Below are 18400 nucleotides of genomic sequence, written 5' to 3'. Positions count from 1 at the left end.
CCCCTCCCCTCCCTTCCTCTCCCCTCCCCTCCTCTCCCCTTCCCTCCTCTCCTCTCCCCTCCTCCCTCTTGCAGCATTTTAAAGCCTTTTCTTCTTGCCATGCTCAGTAAGTAGGAGGAGCCAGAATCATTGCCCCATTTTATTGGCCATCTTCAGAAGGGAGGCCTAGGCGGCAGGTGGAAATTCCAGCAGATGGATTTTAGTGGGGCAGGAGGAAGACTTTGCTAACAGAGCAGCGCCATCATGGAATGCCAGGATGATGCAGTGGCGTCTGGGAGATCTTGGTTCGAGTTCTACCTCTGACATTCACCACCTGACCAATATCCATTTAACTCTCTTTAATTCTCTGTAAAATGAGGTTAGACCTTAGGATCTTGGAGGCCTCCTTCAGCTCTAAAGCCACGGTCCTACTGGTTACCCCCTAAGGTAGTAAGCTCCCCATCCTTAGAAGTGTGCAAGTAGAGGCTGGATGATTCCCTGGCAAGGATATTGTAGAGGGAGCTCCCGCACTGGGAGCGAGGCAGAGAATAAACGCCCCCTTCCTTCGTCCCCCGGCCTTCTCTTAGCCCAAGTGACCCACCATGAGCTGCCCTCTACGCCAGGCCTGTGTCCCTGGCCTCATAGGGTTAATGGGGGAGACGAGATCCAGGGCTCTGTCAATGATTCTCCCACAGCCTTGGACAGCAGCATCTGTTTTATTGCCTAATCTCTGAGCTTCCTGGGTGGAGGCAGGCAGGGCTGAGGATGAGTCATAGACGGGGAGTCCTACGGGCCAGAGCAGTCAGTCCAAATGGCTCATTTTACAAAGGAAGAAACTGAGGTCCAGCTAGGAGAAGGGCCTCACCCGAGATTGAAGGGAGAGTTAAGAAATCCAGATGGGATTTGCATCTAGATCAGGTCATTGATTTCCAGATAAAAGGAACTTCACAGGCCATCTGGTCCAACTCCTTCATTTTATAGAGGAACAACCTGACGTCTACACTGGGGAAAGGAAAGGCAATTGCTAGGGGGTACAAGGCATAGAACACTGATCCCAGCAGGAACTTGGGAAGACCTGAGTTCAAAATCAGTCTCAGGCACTTACCTGTGTGTGTGACCCTGGGCAAGTCACTTGACCTTATCTTCCTCAGTGTCCTCATTTACAAACGGTGATGATAATAGCACCTTTTCCCCCTTGGGTTGTTGGAATATTTGTAAAGCTCCAAATGCCTGCTAGCTGTTATTATTACACAGTAAAGAAACCCAGCTAGGATTTGAACCCAGGTCCAGTATACTTCCCACTCTACCACTCTGGCTCCCTAAAGACCAGCACTGCCCCTCCATGCTAAGCCAGAAGTGGAAACCCTGCTCCTGCTTCAGAAGTCTGACTCTTCCCCAAGATGAAAGGAATAACTTATCCTCCCCCCCTCAAGAACCCCACAACAACAACAACAACAACAGAGCTGAAAAGCTCACGAATAATAGCTCACCTTTTGATGGCACCTTGAGGATTACAGCCCAGTAATGTAGGGAATAAAAGCATTTGGATGCCCATTTTACAGGAGGGAAACTGAGGCTCAGACAGTTGAAGGAGTGTGCTCAGGAGCACAAAGTTAGAGAGTGTTTGGAGCTAAGGTTCCAACCTAGAGCCCCCGACTTCCAGTTCATTGCCCTGTTGACCCACAATGAAAAGTCCCTTGAGTTTTTTTATTTTAAACCCTTAACTTCTGTGCATTGGCTCCTAGGTGGAAGAGTGGTAAGGGTGGGCCATGGGGGTCAAGTGACTTGCCCAGGGTCACACAGCTGGGAAGTGGCTAAGGCCGGATTTGAACCCAGGACCTCCCATCTCTAGGCCTGACTCTCAGTCCACTGAGCTACCCAGCTGCAGTCCTTCGAGTTTTAATAAGTGCTTTCCTGTTCAGTTATTCAGTCGTGCCCGACTCTTCATGACCCAATGGCCCAGGGCATGCCAGGCCCATCCATCCTCCCCGGTATCCCAGTCTGTCCAAGCTCCCAGGATGCTGTCTCTCCATCTCACCCTCTGCCACCCCCTTCTCCTTTTGCCTTCAATCTTTCCCAATATCAGCGTCTTTTCCAATGACTCCTGTCTTTCCATTATGTTGATATATTTTGATTATTATATTTCAGCTTCAGCTTCAGTATCTGACCTTCCGGTAAAGAGCCTGAATGAGTTTCTTTAGGTATTGGCCAGTTTGATCTCCCTGCTGCCCAAGGGACTCTCAAAAGACTTCTCCAGGGGGAAGCCCAATGGATGGAGAGCCAGGCCTAGCGGTAGAATGTCCTGGGTTCAAATCCGGCCTCCCACTTCCTAGCTGGGTGACCCTGGAGAAGTCACTTAACCCGCTTAGTGCTCTTCTTCCTCTCAACCAATACGCAGTATCGATTTTAAGAAAGAAGATGAGGGTTTTAAAGTCTTCCGCAGCAGCACAATTCAAAAGCCTTGATCCACAATGCCCGGCTTTCCTTAAAGCCATCTTTGTCCCTGGAAAAACCATCGCGCTGACTCTGCAGACCTTCAATGCCTCTGCCTCGTCGTACGGGCAGCTTCCCTTCGGAGGAGCGTGTCTTAGTGTCAGGGTAGCAGCTGCCCTCTGCAGGGATCTCGGAGTCCAAGAGTAGAGAAGCCACTGCTTCTATGTCCTCTCCCTCTGTTGGCCCGCAAGGGATGGGACCAGTTGCCAAAATCTTCGCTTTGTCCATGTTAAACTTCATACCAGCTTTTCCACTGTCCTCTTTCCCCCTCACGAGGCTGCTTAGTGCCTCACTTGCTGCCATCAGAGTGGCATCCTCTGCACAGGTGAGAGAGCTGCTATTTCTCCCAGCATCCTTCATTCTGGCTTTCTATTTGTCCGACCTGGCGCTTCCCATGAGGCGCAGCGCATCCAAGTGAAATAAATAAGCCTTCTTGGACTCCGTTCCCAGCCTTGAGCCCCTCAGCGGGTTCGTGTTCTGTTCCAACTGTTGCTTCTCGATTCTCATCCAGGTTCCTCAGGAGACAGGCAAGGTGAGCCGGCACTCGCGTCTCTTGAGGACTTGCCACATTGTGTGGTGACCCATAGAGAGAAGGCTTTAGTGTAGTCAGTGAAGCAGAAGTGGTTGTTTTTCTGGAATGCGGTGCCTGGTTCCTCTGCGAATTCTGGGCTCACACATTGCTGGAGTTTAGCTTGCACAATCCTAAGCGTGACCATTTGAGATGAGAGCAGTGGTTGAGTCCCTTGAACATTCTTGGCATGGCCCTTCTTTAGATTTGGGACATAAATGGATTGTTTCCAAACCAGTGGTCACTGCTGCATTTTCCAAATTTGCCGGCATATTGAGTGTAGCATTTTTTTTTTCTGATTTGAAAATTTTTATTTAATTAATTGATTTAGAATATTTTCCCATGGTTACATCATTTACACTCTTTCCCTCCCTTCCTCCCATCCCCTCCCGTGGCCAGCATACAATTCCACTGGGTTTTGCATGTGTCATTGATCAAGACCTATTTCCATATTATTAATATTTGCATTAGGATGATCGCTTACATTCTACATCCCCAGTCATATCCCCATCGACCCATGTGATCAAGCAGTTGTTTTTCTTCTGTGTTTCTGCTCCCACAGTTCTTTCTCTGGATGTGGATAGCTTCTTTCTCATAAGTCCCTCAGAATCATCCTATATCATTGTGTTGCTGCTAGTAGAGAAGTTCATTATATTTGATTGTGCCACAGTGTATCAGTCTCTGTGTACAATGTTCTTCTGGTTCTGCTCCTTTCGCTCTGCATCAATTGCTGGAGGTCCTTCCAGTTCACATGGAATTCCTCCAGTTTATTATTCCTTTGAGCACAATAGTATTCCATCACCAACAGATACCACAATTTGTTCAGCCATTCCCCAATCAAAGAGCATCCCCTCATTTTCCAATTTTTTGCCACCACAAAGAGCCACAGCTATAAATACTTTAGTACAAGCCTTTTTCCTTATGATCTCTTTGGGGCATAAACCCAGCAGTGGTATGACTGGATCAAAGGGTAGGCAGTTAAAAAGCTTTTTTTAAAGTATCCATCAATCAACCCACAAGCATTTATAAGGTGCCTACTGTGTGCTAAGCATTGTACTAGGGACTGGGCATACAAAGATCCAAAATGCAACATTCTGGCCTCAAGGCACTTCCATTCTGTCAGTGGAGACAACCTATAAGTATGTACAAATTATATTAGAAATAGATACTCATTCATTTTGAGAAGAGGGAAGAAATAATCTCTAGAGTTATCAGGAAATGTAATGTAAAATGTAAAAATGTAAAAAATGACATGAGAAGAACTTCAAAAGAATCTGGAGAGTCCAAGAGGTAGAGAGCTGGAGGGGAATGCATGGGGCACAGCTAATGCAAAGGCATGGAGATAGGAGAAGGAGTGTTCTGTGTGTGAAACAGCTGGTTTGGCCATACCATAAAGCATGTAGAGAGGATCATATATCAGCATGGTTGAAAAGGTAGGAATAGATAAAATTGTAAAGGGCTTTAGAAGCCAGCTGAGGAGTTACACTAGACCCAGGGCTTAGCCCAGTCCCTGGCTCTTGGAAGGTACTTCCTATATGTTTACTGACTGCCTGATTTGAACTGAGAGGCAGTAGGGGACTACCAAAATTTATTGAGCAGAGGGGAGTCACATGATTGTACCTAAACTTTGGGAAAATTACTTTGGCAGCTTAGTGGAGAGCCTAGTGGCAGGGAGGCCATTTAGGAGGCTGTTGCCACAGTCTAGGCAAGAAGTAAGTAATGAGAGCCTGAACTAATAGGGCCAGTTCAAGGAGAGACGAATAGCAGTTGGTGGTCATGATATAGGATGCTGAGGTAGCGCCTTGTTCATCATTTGGGAGTCAGTATCTCCCCAGTGCTTGCATCTAAGACTTAACAGCATATCCCAAGGCTTATCAGAAATGGATGACAGCTGCCCACAAATGGTACTTCACATGGGCACAAATGACACTTACAAAGGAATCCCAGAAAGTAGTGCCAACCATGATCAAGTCTTGGGCAAGAAACTCTATCCATGGGGCCACCTAGTTGCCCTTGATGAACTCTCATCACGGGGTCCAGATGAACTATCATTCCTGAAGGTTCCTGAAAGCCCTAGATGATGGGATATTTGAGCCATTGCCTGTGATTTCTAAAAGATCCTGGAAGGCAGGAGGGGTACCCCAAGACTGGCGAAGGACAAACGTCCAGATTCTCAAAAAAGAGAAGAGAGCAGGGTTGCCAAATTAGAGGTCAGCAAGCTGGACTTTGATTTCTGGGGAAAGTTAGGAACACACCATTCAAGAGATGGTTAGAGAAAACCCATACAGAGAAGGAGGTGATTCCTAAGAGCTAGTCCAGCTTCATCAAGAAAACTGGCCATGCACATTTTGGGGGCAGAATTACTTAAATTGTAGATGAGAGAATCAATTACCTAAAGTTTATCTAAATTTTAGCAAAGCTTTGCATGACGTAGCTCATGTTACTTTTCTTGAAAACATGGAGAGGTATAAACTAAACAAGAAGAGTATTAAATGGATTCAGAGTTGTTGGATGGATGCATGGATGGATGCATGTATGGATGGATGATGCTAAGAGCTGTTGTTCATGGTTCAATGTCATTGTGACACATAGTCTCTGGGGGAGGCACAGAGATCTTTGCTTAGCTCTGTGTTATTTTAACATTTTTATCAATGACTTGGATAAATGCTCATTAAATTCTCAAATGACCCAAAGCTGGAAGGGATCACAAACATATTGAATGATGGAGTCGGGATCCAAAAGAATTCAGGCTCTAGCTATGGAGGGCATCTAAGAAGATGAAATTCAATAGACATCTTATGCTTGGTTACAAAAAACTCAACTTCGTGAGCACAGAATAGGGAAGTATGGTTAGACAGCAGCTGTTCTGAGAAGGATGTGAGGGTTTTAATGGACCCCAAGCTCAATGTGAGCAGTGTCACAGCCAAACAAGATTGGGAAATCTTGGGATGCATTGAGAGACTGACCTTCACCACATAAGGAGAGGACGGTCCCACTGTCCTCTGCCTTGGTCATAGCAGTTTGGGAAGACTCCATTCATTTCTATTTTAAGGAGGTCAGAGGCAAACTGGAGGGTCTCCAGAGAAAAGCATCCAGATCAGGGTGAAGGGCTTTGAGTTCAAGTCATATGAGATTTGGTTGAAAGAATAGGGTGGGGCAGCTAGGTAGTACAGTATACATATAGAGTGTCAGGAGTCAGGAGGAGCTGGGTTCAAATCTGGATTCTAGACATTTCTTAGCTGTGGGACTTTGGGCAAATCACTTAACCCTGATTGCCTAGTCCCTGCCACTCTTCTGGTTTAGACTTGATATGAAGACATAGGGAAGGGAAAAAGGAGAGAAGGAAGGAAGGAAGGAAAAGAAAGAAAGAAAAGAAAGAAAGGAAGGAAGGAAGAAAGAAAGAAAGGAAAGAAAGAAAGAAAGAAGAAAAAAAGGGAAGAAAAAGAAAGAAAGAAAGGGGGAAAGTGAGGAAAGAAAAAGAAAGAAGGAAAGAAGGAAAGAAGGAAAGAAGGAAGGAAGGAAGGAAAGAAGGTAGCTTTAGGAGATGGTCAGTTCTAGTCAAGGTTGTTTAAGATTGGGGGATGCCCAGACCTGTTTATAGGCAGTCTGAATTGGTTGATGAGGAGATAATGAAAGTTAGGAAAAGGAGGTTGGGATGAATGAGAAAACAACCTATTGGAAGATCTGGGATATTGTCCAAAACTCTGAGAGGGAAGAGAGTGCATCAGGGCGGCCAACAGGGTTAAGGTTAACAGTGCCAAGTACTGCCTTTGGTCAAGGAGGAAGAGGAAGCCTGAGGAGAGTCCACCATTATTATAACAAGGGCTCCTTGTTCAGCCCAGAGTGCTTGTGTTCACTCATCATCACGAGTCCAGGGAATTCTCTTTCTAATACTGTCTTCTCTTGCTTGTCCTCAGGGGCTGCTCCAGTTCGAAGACACCATGTGTGCAGGTAAGCTGGCCCTCGGCAGCCCCTATGAAGCTGGGGGACACTCCACCTTCAGGAGGGAAGCCCCTGGGTGCCAGCAAGGAGCAGAGGGCTCAGGGTGGCTGATTTGGCTGGAGTAGTCTTGGTTTTGCGACAGGTGATAGCCACACCTCCAGATTTCCCCATAGCATATGGACACACTGTTGAGGGTCATCTGTAGATCTGTGAATGGGAGGAAAAAAGCAAAGTAGAAATTAATGGTGTGGCCATTCACAGAGTACTTTCTGGAGCTCATAAGTATTTCTCTGCCTTGGGCCCTTTTCTTTTTCTCTTCTTTTTTTAAACCCTTATCTTCTGTCTTAGAATCAATACCACATCTTATTTCGAAGGCAGAAGAGTGGTAAGAGCTAGGCAATGGGGGTTAAGTGACTTGCCCAGGGTCACACAGCTAGGAAGTGTCTGAGGCCACATTTGAACGTAGGACCTCCTGTTTCTAGGCCTGGCTCTCAATCCACTGAGCTACCCAGCTGCCCCCCAAACATTACTCATTTTTACCCACTCCCCTAGCCTCTTCTATGAGCTGGTTGGAAATATAGTCACTGTATATGAAGCATCCACCTTATTTTTTTTTTCAAATGAACATTTTTATGGATGCTCTTTTCCCTCCCTCGCTATAACTTCCCAAAGTCTCCTCAACACCCCTGAACGCACCCTATCACTTCCACAGAATCCTCCCTTGTAATGAAGATGTTTACTTAAAATAAATCTGGCGAGGTATGCCTCATTCTGTACCTGCAGGCCACCACCTCTGTGCCCCAAAGTGGCCCTCACCCATCCCTTTCTCCTCTTGGATGTAGAGCAGGAAGCCGGATGGTCAGGATGCTCATGCTCTGACGCTTCTCTTCTGTCAGGGGAGCTGCAGAGTGCTGGACAGTCAGCTTTTGGAGGGAAGAAGGGGACGGTGACTTTGAGAGCCCCAGGGGTCAGGCATGGCCCTGAATCCAGACAGAAGTCCACACCACAGTAAGAGCTCTGACATGACCCCCAGCCCAAGCATGGTGCTCTCCCCAACCCTGGGCATCTCCCTAAGTCCCAGCACCAGTGAGACCCTGGTCCCCAGTCTGGGCAGCCTTCCCAGGCTGGCTTCTACGGCAGCCCTGGCTCCGTTCTTCGGCTTGGCTCCATCCCTCATGGTGAGCGACGCCGAGAGCGCCAGCTCGGACCTCGCCCTCGTTCCGGCCTCGATCACGTACCAGATCCCCACCTCCAGCAAGGCCGTCAGCGTGGGCTCGAGCGGGGGCCCCAACATCATCCTCGGCCCCGCTTCCAGCACGATCCTCCTCCCCGGCCTGAGCGACGCCAACGACCCTGGGTCCAACCCGATCTCCAGACCCCTTTCGGGTCTCATGATCGGCCCGGCGCCCAGCCCCGAGGCCGACAGCCCCATCCCCAGCTCCACCGTGCTGCTCAAACCGGCCCTTTCCTCCGCCTTCCTGGTGAACAAGAGCCCCAGCACCCACAGGGCTTTGGGCCTCAATTCCAACAGCACCCCCAAGTCCAGCTCCTCCGCGTTTGACAAGACGGTCAAACTGAGTCAGAGCCCCAGCCTGACATCCGGCAAGGCCCTGTGTCTGACTTTCGATACGAGCAACCTGCTCACCTCCGCCGGGACTCACCTGATGGTCGCCGACCCGAGTCTGAGTCCGAACTTCCAAAAGAACCTGGACATGGAGAGCGTGTCGAGGCCGAGCTCCAACCTGACGCTGTCCCCCTTCTCCACCCTGACCTCCAGCCCCAGCTCGAGGAAGGCCCTGGCCGTGGGGGTGGGCAACGTGTCCAGGTCCAGCTCGAGCATGGCCCTGACTCCGGCCCTGAGCCGGCCCTCCACCCCCAGCTCCAGAAAGGCCACCAGCTCGGAGACGGGCAACTCCAACGGCGCCCTCGACTCTCCGCTCAACTCGGAGAGTCTCTCGGACCCCAACGTCTCGAGGCCCAACTCGCTCATGGCCCTCGCCCCGATCGCCTGCATGGCCCTGGTGGTGGACCACAGCCAGGACAAGAAGACCGACTCGGGCTGCATCCTGACCGACGTCTCCTGCGTGACCCTGTCCAGCGGCCAGGACAGCCCCGACAACTTCAGCATCCTCCTAGAGAGCAGCAGCAAGACGACGGACCTCAAAAGGAAAATCGAGAGCAGCCCGTCCGTGATGCTCCAGGCCCTTTCGAGGTCCCCTTCCGAAGACAGCCGCCTTTTCCAGGCCAGAAGTGACGGTAAGGAAGCTTTGGGAGAGCCTCGAGGCTCTGAACCCGCCGGAAGGGACCCTGTTACTTTAGACGTGAGTAAACTGAGGCCAAAAGAAAGGAAGGGAACTGACTGATCTTGTAACAAGTTAGTGGCAAAGCTCGAACCCGCCTCTGACTCTGAATCCAACATTCTTTCCCCTGAGCCCATGGAGAGGGGACCCAAATTGAAGTCCTGCCTCTGCCATCCCATCCCTCTGAGATCATGGGCCAGTCACTCTGCCCCCCTTTTCCTCCCTTGGCCCCCCCCCACCCCTGGCCACATCTCGATTTCCTCATCCATGAAATGGTACAAAAAACACGGAGTCCTCACCACCTACCCACCCGCCCCCCTCACTACCTGCTGCCCTGTGATCTTTGCCCTGAGTGACAAAGAACAGAGGAGTAAGGAGAAAATGAACTCAAGGCTATAACAACCCTTTAACTATTAGGGAAAAGATGATTACAGCTGGAGGGAGGGGAAGGTGAAGAGAAAAGGAGGGAGGGAGGAGGAAAAGAGGGAGAAATGGAGAGAAGGAGAAAGACAGAAAGAGGGAGAGAGGAGGAGGGAGGGAAGGGGAGAAGGAGGGAGAAGAGATTCTCGCCGGCCCAGATGGAGAATAGTAGGTATTTACAAAGCACCTTCAGGTTTGCAAAGCACTCTACATATATTGGATTCTCACAAAAACCCTCTTTTACAAATGAGGAGATTGAGACTTAGGTGAATTGACTTGCCCAGGGTGTTACACTTAGCAAGAGACAGAGTTAGAATTCGAATTCAGGCCTTTCTGACTCCAGGTTCAGCCCTCGATCCCCTCCTCTACACTGTCCAGGGTTCCAGTGACTGCAGGGGATGCTTGAGGGTCTAAGGAACACAAGCTAGGCCTGGAGAGAGGCTAACAGGCTCAAGATTGTCAAAACAGGGAAGAAGGCAGCTACGCACTGTGGACTAGTGAACTTGTATTGTCTTACTGGCAAAATTCCCCAAATGATCATAACAAAGGCCCTCCTGAGAGCATTTAGAAAAGGAGGAGAGCCAAAGAGCCAGCATAGGATCACTGAGAACAAGTCATACTAGACTAACTCCTTTTCTTTATTGACAATTACTGGCCTGGCAGATGATGGGGGGATCCCACTAGCACAACAGACCATACCTAGGCAAAGCATAGGGCAAATGGCGAGAGTTTGGGAGGTACAGAACGAGGCAGGATCCGTGCTGGAAAAGTGATGACTGACATGAATCAACCCTCCTTCTGCCAATATAATTTGCACTTAAAAATATTTCCTCCATGCCGCTGATTATCCTAATTCCAAACGCTGAGCCTGTTGGTTTATTCTTCTTTCCTCATGCTGAGACCACCAGGGACATGGAAACTGTAACATCTAACAGAAACTGTAATATCTACGAATGTCACAGTTTGTCACCCCAGTCCCTAGACCAGAGATTATGTGGCTCTCCCAAAGGCTCACATCCCTTCATGGAATTTGCTGAAAACCAGAGCTGTATTGTGGTCTCCTGTTTCAAAGGATGGTCAGAATGAGTGAGCCTCTGGGGTAGCTCCTCCTTCTACGTCCCAGTAAACCCAGACTCATGCCCCCAACTTGTTCAGACATTTCAATCATGTCTGACTCTTTGTGACCTCATTTGGGGTTTTCTCAGGAGAGATACTGGAATGGTTTGTCATTTCCTTTTCTAGTTCCCTACACTAGCTTCCCTAAAATGATTTACAGATGAGAAAACTGAGGCAAAACAGGGTTAAGTGACTTGCCCAGAGTCACACAGTTAATAAGTATCTGAGGTGGGATTTGAACTCACGTCTTTCTGGTTCCAGGCCCAAAACTGTATCCACTACACCACCTTGCTGCCCAACTTGAGGAGTTAAACTGCCAAGTTTCACACAGTACCTACACTCTCTCTTTTCACACACATCTACCAAATGATTGTTCCACATGTCTATCCACGGGCCAAGCCTTGCTTTTACCAAACCTCCAATCATCAGCATTCAGAGAACATCCTGACACTTTCTTCTAGCCCAGAGAGACAAATGAATTCTGATAAGATACGGGGATTAATGAATGGAAACCAGTTGCATGAAAAGCTCTCTGCTTTCTTCTGATGTTCTCATACTTTGTCTTCAAAGGCCCAGTGAGGAAAAGTGATTTGCAACATGATCATACAATTAATCTCAAAAATGTTATAGTTGGTGGGGGCAGCTGGGTGGCTCAGTGAATGGGGAGTCAAGCCTAGAGATGGGAGATCCTGGGTTTGAATCAGACCTCAGACACTTTCTAGCTGTATGATCTTGGGTAAGTCCCTTACCCCCCATTGCCTACCACTCTTCTACCTTGGAACCAATACGCAGTATGATTCGAAGATGGAGGTAAGGGTTTTAAAAAAGAGTTTTATAGCTGGTGAAGTTCTTTGCTTTGGAGCTTGAGTTTGGAGGCCATAAATGTAATAAGCCCAGGGCTTCCCACACCAAGCCACCAGATCTTACCCTGGCAGCAAGTCATGAGAATATTCCACACCCAGTTCATAGCATTATTATTGGAACCTTAACTTTTATCTGCTTGGATTTTTTCTAAGCTCCTAACCTTTTTGTACCTGGGATGATTTTTTTACATTCCTTTCATTACAGAGGAATATGTGGGCTTGTCTTAGTTCTCTTGCTTAGCTACCTGAAAGAACTACCAAGGATAAATAGAAATAATAGCCTACATTTCTAGAGAACTTTAAGATTTGCAAAAGTACTTGGTTTCTGTCAACCCTAGAAAATAGATAGTGTGAGTTAATGAGAAAACTTCTCTGACAAAAAGGGGAGTGAGTTGTTCAAAGTCACCCAGTGGTAAAGCTAGAACTAACATACCACTCAGTTTCTCCCTCCCTCTGAACCCCTAAGTCTGGGGCTCTTCTCTCTACATTACACCACCTAGATTTCCCATCTGGAAAAAAAAGAGAAGCCAAACCATGGAATCAAATTTCTATGCCAGCCTGCCTTCCTCCAATCTGAGTTATTTTCCACTCTCTTTCCAAGAAGAGAGTGACCTCCCCACTCTCCAACTCAGTCAAGTTTGACATGTCAATACATTACCACTTCCCTTAGTTTCTTCCTTGTTGAGGTTGTTTTCTGAAGTAGCACTATTAGTGACAAACCCAACCTTATACCAAAACCTCTGTGTGTGTGTGTGTGTGTGTGTGTGTGTGTGTGTGTGTGCGCATGTGCATGTTTATAAACCAAAAACTTAATGTTTTTCTGGAAGAAAGATTTAGGAAGATTTCTGGAAGAAAAATTAATCATCATTCCATGATAGAAGGACCTAAAAGAAAGGCTGGTCCCTGTCCAGGAGGAGCTTATGATATGGTCAAGGGGACAAAATATTCACATTTAGAAAAGGTCATTGTGTGAAAATTCATTGTAAGTTTTAGGCAAGTCATTTTTCTGGACCTGTGTTTTCAACTGTAAAGTGAGGGGGCCTGACTTTCAACTCTATCATTCTGTATTTTATATTCCTATATTTTGTAACATTCTATATTGAAGATCTTTTTTAGCTGATATTCGATGCTCTAAGATACCTTCTAACTTTGAAATTCTATGTTAAAGATCTCTTCAAGCTAGTCTACCATTCTATATTTTATTTTATATTTTTTACAAACCCACAGCTTCTATCTTAGAATCAGTACTGTGTATTGGTTCTAAGGCAGAAGAGGAGTAAGGGCTAGGCTATTGGGATTAAGTGACTTGCCCAGGATAGAATGAGGAGACTAGATTTGAACCCAGGACTGCCTGTCTCTAGGCCTGACTCTCAATTCACTGAGCCACCTAGCTCCCCTACATCCTATATTTTATATTATTTACAGACACATATATATTTATATTTTAGTCTAAGGCCCATCCCTGCTCTGACATTCTGAGATTCTATAGTTCTCTGACTCCACAACATTCACTCAGAGATGCCAAATCAAGCTCAGGGGAAGATTCAGCTCCCTGAGATGTCCCAGTGCTCAGAGGCTGGACTGGCCCTTGAGCTTCCTGCCCTCTAGTCTAGGATCTGGGGCATACCTGGCAGAGGCAGGAGATTGTATGAACTATCGTATCTGGGGCATACCTGGCAGAGGCAGGAGATTGTATGAACTACTCCTCGCCACTACATCCCATACATTTCTCTCCCTCTTAGGGAATGATGGGAAGAACTTAACCCTTCTTCTTCTTTCCCATGTTTTGGTCTGGTGACATCCAGAGATCTATGATGAGGGTTCTTCAAACCTCCCTGAAGAGGAAGAGTCGAGAGAGAATAGTAAACATGTCGTGCAAGTATGATGAGGATGCCATCTCTGCCTTCCTCCAAGATACTGATAAAAAATGTTGAACAATACAGGGCCAAGGACAGATCCCAGATATGCTCCACTAGAGACCCGTCTCCGATTGACATCAGTCTATAAATGGTTCCTCTTTGGGTCTGATTAGTTAGAACCTCTGACTCTAAAGCTAAGAACTCTTGTCTCCCTGCTCCATAGTGTCTCCTTTTGACAAGGTCTGGGAACTTGACTGTTCCCTGCTCAATGACCCAGATAAGGTCTTTTCTATACATTCTACTTGTAGGGGGAATCCTTGTACAGAGTCTCCTCACAAGGTTTGGAAGACTGATCTAGCTTGGCAGAAGACCCTGAGATTTGGAGCAATCCCCTATCAAAGCTGCCTTTCCTACCCTCATTCTTTTGTTTAATCATGTCTGCTATGCTGGTGATGACTTTAAGACCCTTTAAAATCCTGGTGTATTTAAGATAAGAGAGATACCTGGAATATAGAATGTTGGAGCTAAAAGGGATCTTAGACCTTAGAACATTAGAGCTGGAAAGGACCTTAGAATATAGAACATAGGATGTCAAAGCTGGAAGGAATCTTAGAACATAAAACATTAAAGGTGGAAAAGATCTTAGAACACAGAACACAGAATGTTAGAACATAGCATGCCAGAGCTGGAAATAATCTTAAAATATAAAACATTCAAGTTGAAAAAAGTCTTAGAACACAGAATGTTAGGTCTGGAATTAATTTTAAAACACTGACAGACTGTCAAAGCTAGAAGAAGCCTTAGAACCTAGAACATTAGAGATGGAAAGAACCTTAGAATACAGAACATGTTAAACATTAAAACAAAGAATGTCAGAGCTGGAAGGGACCTTAGAACCTAAAACATTAGAGGTGGAAGGGATCTTAGAATACCGAACATAGAATGTTAGACATGGAAGATGGTTTGAATTTAGGAGGGACTTTAGAACACAGAAAGTTAGGACTAAGAGAAAGCTCTAAAAAGAACATCTAATGCTATCCTTTCAGTTTAAAGAGGAGGAAGATTGAGGATCGGATTGGGGAAGCCCCTTACCCAGAACTCAAGGAGTTTATAGTACATTTGGGGAAACAAGATACCCCTAGTAACTCCAGAACATTGGAGCTCGAAGGGACCTTGGAGATCATTTACTTTGCCCCCCTAATTAAGGCTACCCTGTGCACTAAAGGCTGATCTGAGGTGGGATTCCAGTGGTCTTTTCTCTGTATTTCTGACTTCCAAATTTGTTTTGTCCTTTCAAACTCTCAGTTTGTGATTTTGAACATGACATTCTCCTTTCTTGACTCAGATGGAACACCCAGATCCCCTCAAACCTTGGATAGTAACTGGAGAGAAGAGGGTTCAGTTTTGATCCTGAACTCTGACCTGTCAATGGGCGTGTGTGTGTGTGTGTGTGTGTGTGTGTGTGTGTGTGTGTGTGAGAGAGAGAGAGAGAGAGAGAGAGAGAGAGAGACTATGGAGAGCTGGGGCTCACCCTGTGGCTTTTCCTGTTTTGCCCTCTGGGAGGAAGAGAATAAGAATGTCCCTGAGAAAAGCCAAGAGCAAACGGAGCCAGAAGGAGAGACAAAGCAGCTGCTAAAGAAGATGATGGTGCGGAGCCATGAGCTGGTCTGTGGTACCTGGGGAGGAGGGGCCCCTTGAGGGAGGGGACGGCCCTGGTAAGTTTGCTCAGCTATCTGTCTGACCCTCAGCAGTGGGGAGAGGCCATGGTATCAGGGAATGTTCTGCGAGGAACCTTAGAATAGAGACTCTCAGAGCTAGGAGGGAGCTTAGAATAGAGAACATCAGGGTTGGGGGGAAGCTTGGAACAGGGAGTGTCAGGGCTGGGAGAGAGTTTAGAACAGAAAACATCAGAGTTAGGAGGAAGCTTAGAACAGGGACTATCAGAGCTGGAAGGGAGCTTAGAACAGGGGGTGTCATGGCTGGGAGGCTGCTTAGAACAGGAGATGTCAGGACTGGGAGGGAGCTTAGAACAGGGAGTATCAGGGCTGAGAGGGAGCTAAGAACAGGGGATGTCAGGGCTGGGAGGCTGCTTAGAACAGGGGATGTCAGGGCTAGGAGGGAGCTTAAAATGTGTGTGTGGGTGTCAGGCCTGGAAGGAGGCTTAGAACCGAGAGTGTCAGAGTTGGGAGGAAGCTTAGAACAGGAGGTGTCAGGGCTGGGAAGAACTTTAGAGCATGGATTTTTCCAAGCTGAGAGAAGCCTTAAAACTCAGAATGTGAGAGCTGGGAAGACCCTTTGAACTTAGGTGGTCAGACATAGAAAGGTCCTTGGAATACAGAATTTCAGAGATAGACATGATCTTGGAAGCTAGAACACTAACAAAAAAAGATTCAGGGATAGAGGCCATCCTGTCCAGGTTCATAAATGAAGAACACTGGAAATCAAATCCACTTTTCCCTAAGGAAGCAGGAAGGCCCTTGTGACCTGCCAACTAGCCTGGAGTCCAGGGAACTTTCCCAGGCTGCCACAGGGGATTCTGTGACCCGAGTGACTATAACATGCCAGTCACTTAAACCTTGTCCAAGGCAATTGCCTTTCCTTATTTTCTCATCTATGCTGTACCAGTGACAACTGATCTCTAGAGAGCTTTTGGATTTACAAAGTGGCTTTTTCACCATTGTCCCATGAGGTGGGGGTTGCACCCATTACCCTCCCCAATAAGTTTAAGAAACCAAAGGGTAATACATCAATTTCCGTGACCGCTGACATCCCAGGATCCTAGATTTAGGGCTAAAAGAGACCTGAGAGGCCATCAATTCTGTCCCATCCTCTTATTTTACAGATAGGAAAACTGAGACCAGGAAAAGTTAAGTGACTTACCCAAGGCCAAGTCAAATCAAGTCAAGAAGCATTTATTAAATAGCACTATCCCTATTTCACAGATGAAGAACTCGAGGCCCAGAGAATTTCCATGACTTGCCTAGGGTTACACAGCTAGTAAATACAGGAGACAGAGTTTCAGTCTGGGTGTCCTTGACCTCAGTTCTCTTCCATCCAGCAAGGCACTTTTTTCACTATGACCCTGGGCAAGTCACGGTCCTCATCTCCAGCCTCAATTTTCTCACCTGTAAAACAGGGAGAAAAATCTTTTCGCTACCCACATCACAGGCTGATGGTGAGAAAAATTCTTTGAAAACCTCCAAGGGCTCAAGGAGCAAAAGTTGCTGTTATTACAGTGATGGATGGCCCTCAATTGCCTGCCAGGACACAACGCCCCCAACCTTGAGCATTTGCAGGGCAGCAAAGCTGCTCATCACCAACACTCTGAGAGATCTCAGGCACAAAGGAATGGCGTTCTACCTGGGGAGCTGCCCCAGTGAGCCAGAGGCACATAGCCACAAAACTCTGGCCCAACCATAAATTGCAGGAAAGGTGCTGCCTGGGACTGGTCCAATGAAATCAGATGTCCTTAGCCGAAGGCAAGCAGCGAAGAGCCATTAATGGTCCCTGAACAACAACGTGGCTAGCGAGCTTGTTATTTCCAAGAATTCCCATCATGTCCTCTGTAAAAAGGGAAGGGCTGGACTCGGTGGCCTCCAAGGACTCTTCCTTCTCAGAATCAAAGATGCTACTCTTTGCCGACTCCCTAGGCTGGTGTTCTTTACTCCATGGCACCCCTCTTTATAGGTTCCTGATCTAGGATTAAAAGGGTGGGCTTCATCCCGGCTCCTCTGATCTTCACTCTGACAGGGCAAGCCTTGTGGAGGTATTAGTGCTGTCTGACAAGTGACTGGCTCCCAAGGTAGTGGTTACCCCATCCCTGGAGGTATTCAAGTAGAAACGGAATGCCCTTGTTGGATACTGTAGTGGGGATTCCCGTTCCTGAGATAGGCAGGACGGGCTCCCTTCTAGAGTCTTGATTCTCTCTGGGGACCTCTATGAGTGAGGCCGGGGGAATGGAGGAAAGACGGCTCATTTGCTCCATTTTCCCTTCTTCAGAAGCAGATCCAGGAGGAGCCCATCGACATACTCTCTAACTCCAACCGACAGCAGGCAATGATAACTCTGGCCCACCTGAGGTATGGGGGGGTCTCCCTTCCTGCACTTCTCCCTGCTTTCTCGGCCCCAACCCACTACTTATTCCTGCCGGATCCCCTAGCTTGAGCTCCGCTCCTTGTCTGACCCAGTTCTTCTCCTGCTAAGAACAGGTCCACCCCTTTCCCTACCTGATGCATCTCTCCTGGTGTCCTCTTTATAGCCTTGGTCCCCCATGAATCCTTCTTGCGTGATTCTAGAAAGGATTAGCCCTACACTAACAACCACAAGTCTACACTGCCCCACGTGCCCGCTTAAAGTAGATGTCACCATCCCACCTACCAGAATTCCTGCCATTGACAGCATTCCTGAGAACCTTCTGGAAACATGGACATTCTAACTTGACGGAGACATTCGTTTGTGAAACAGAAGGGTGTTCTGGCCTCAGCTTGACCCATTCCAAATCTTCCACACAACTTGACCTTCCCTTCACTAATTCAATTCACTCAGAAGTTTTTTTTTTTTAATTTATTTAACTCTTACCTTCCATCTTAGACTTAGTACTATGTATTGGTTCCAAGGCTGAAGAGTGGTAATGGGGATTAAATGACTTGCCCAGGGTCACACAGCTAGGAAGCATCTAAGGCCAGATTTGAACTCAGGACCTTTTGTCTCTAGGTCTGGTTCTCATAGGGGGAAAGAAGGGAGGGAAAGAAGGAAGGGAGGAAGGGAGAAAGAAAGAAAGAAAGAAAGAAAGAAAGAAAGAAAGAAAGAAAGAAAGAAAGAAAGAAAGAAAGAAAGAAAGAAAGAAAGAAAGAAAGAAAG

At 47.1% G+C, this 18400-nt stretch overlaps 1 protein-coding gene across 1 annotated transcript in view; it reads left to right on the top strand.

The window, feature by feature from the left end:
* Nucleotides 1-7956: 7956 nt before the first annotated feature.
* Nucleotides 7957-18400, top strand: part of MROH7 (maestro heat like repeat family member 7) — a 59590-nt gene continuing 49146 nt past the window's right edge. The window contains exons 1-3 of the mRNA XM_044674797.1: nucleotides 7957-9238; nucleotides 15108-15187; nucleotides 17540-17619. Of these exons, the coding sequence (XP_044530732.1) occupies nucleotides 7957-9238; nucleotides 15108-15187; nucleotides 17540-17619 (1442 nt within the window). The remainder of the gene's footprint in view (nucleotides 9239-15107; nucleotides 15188-17539; nucleotides 17620-18400) is intronic.

Source organism: Gracilinanus agilis, chromosome 4 (genome assembly GCF_016433145.1).
Source record: "Gracilinanus agilis isolate LMUSP501 chromosome 4, AgileGrace, whole genome shotgun sequence".
Lineage (NCBI taxonomy): Eukaryota > Metazoa > Chordata > Mammalia > Didelphimorphia > Didelphidae > Gracilinanus > Gracilinanus agilis.
Note: the sequence above shows the minus strand (reverse complement) of the source record. Positions and strands in the feature narration are given on the sequence as shown.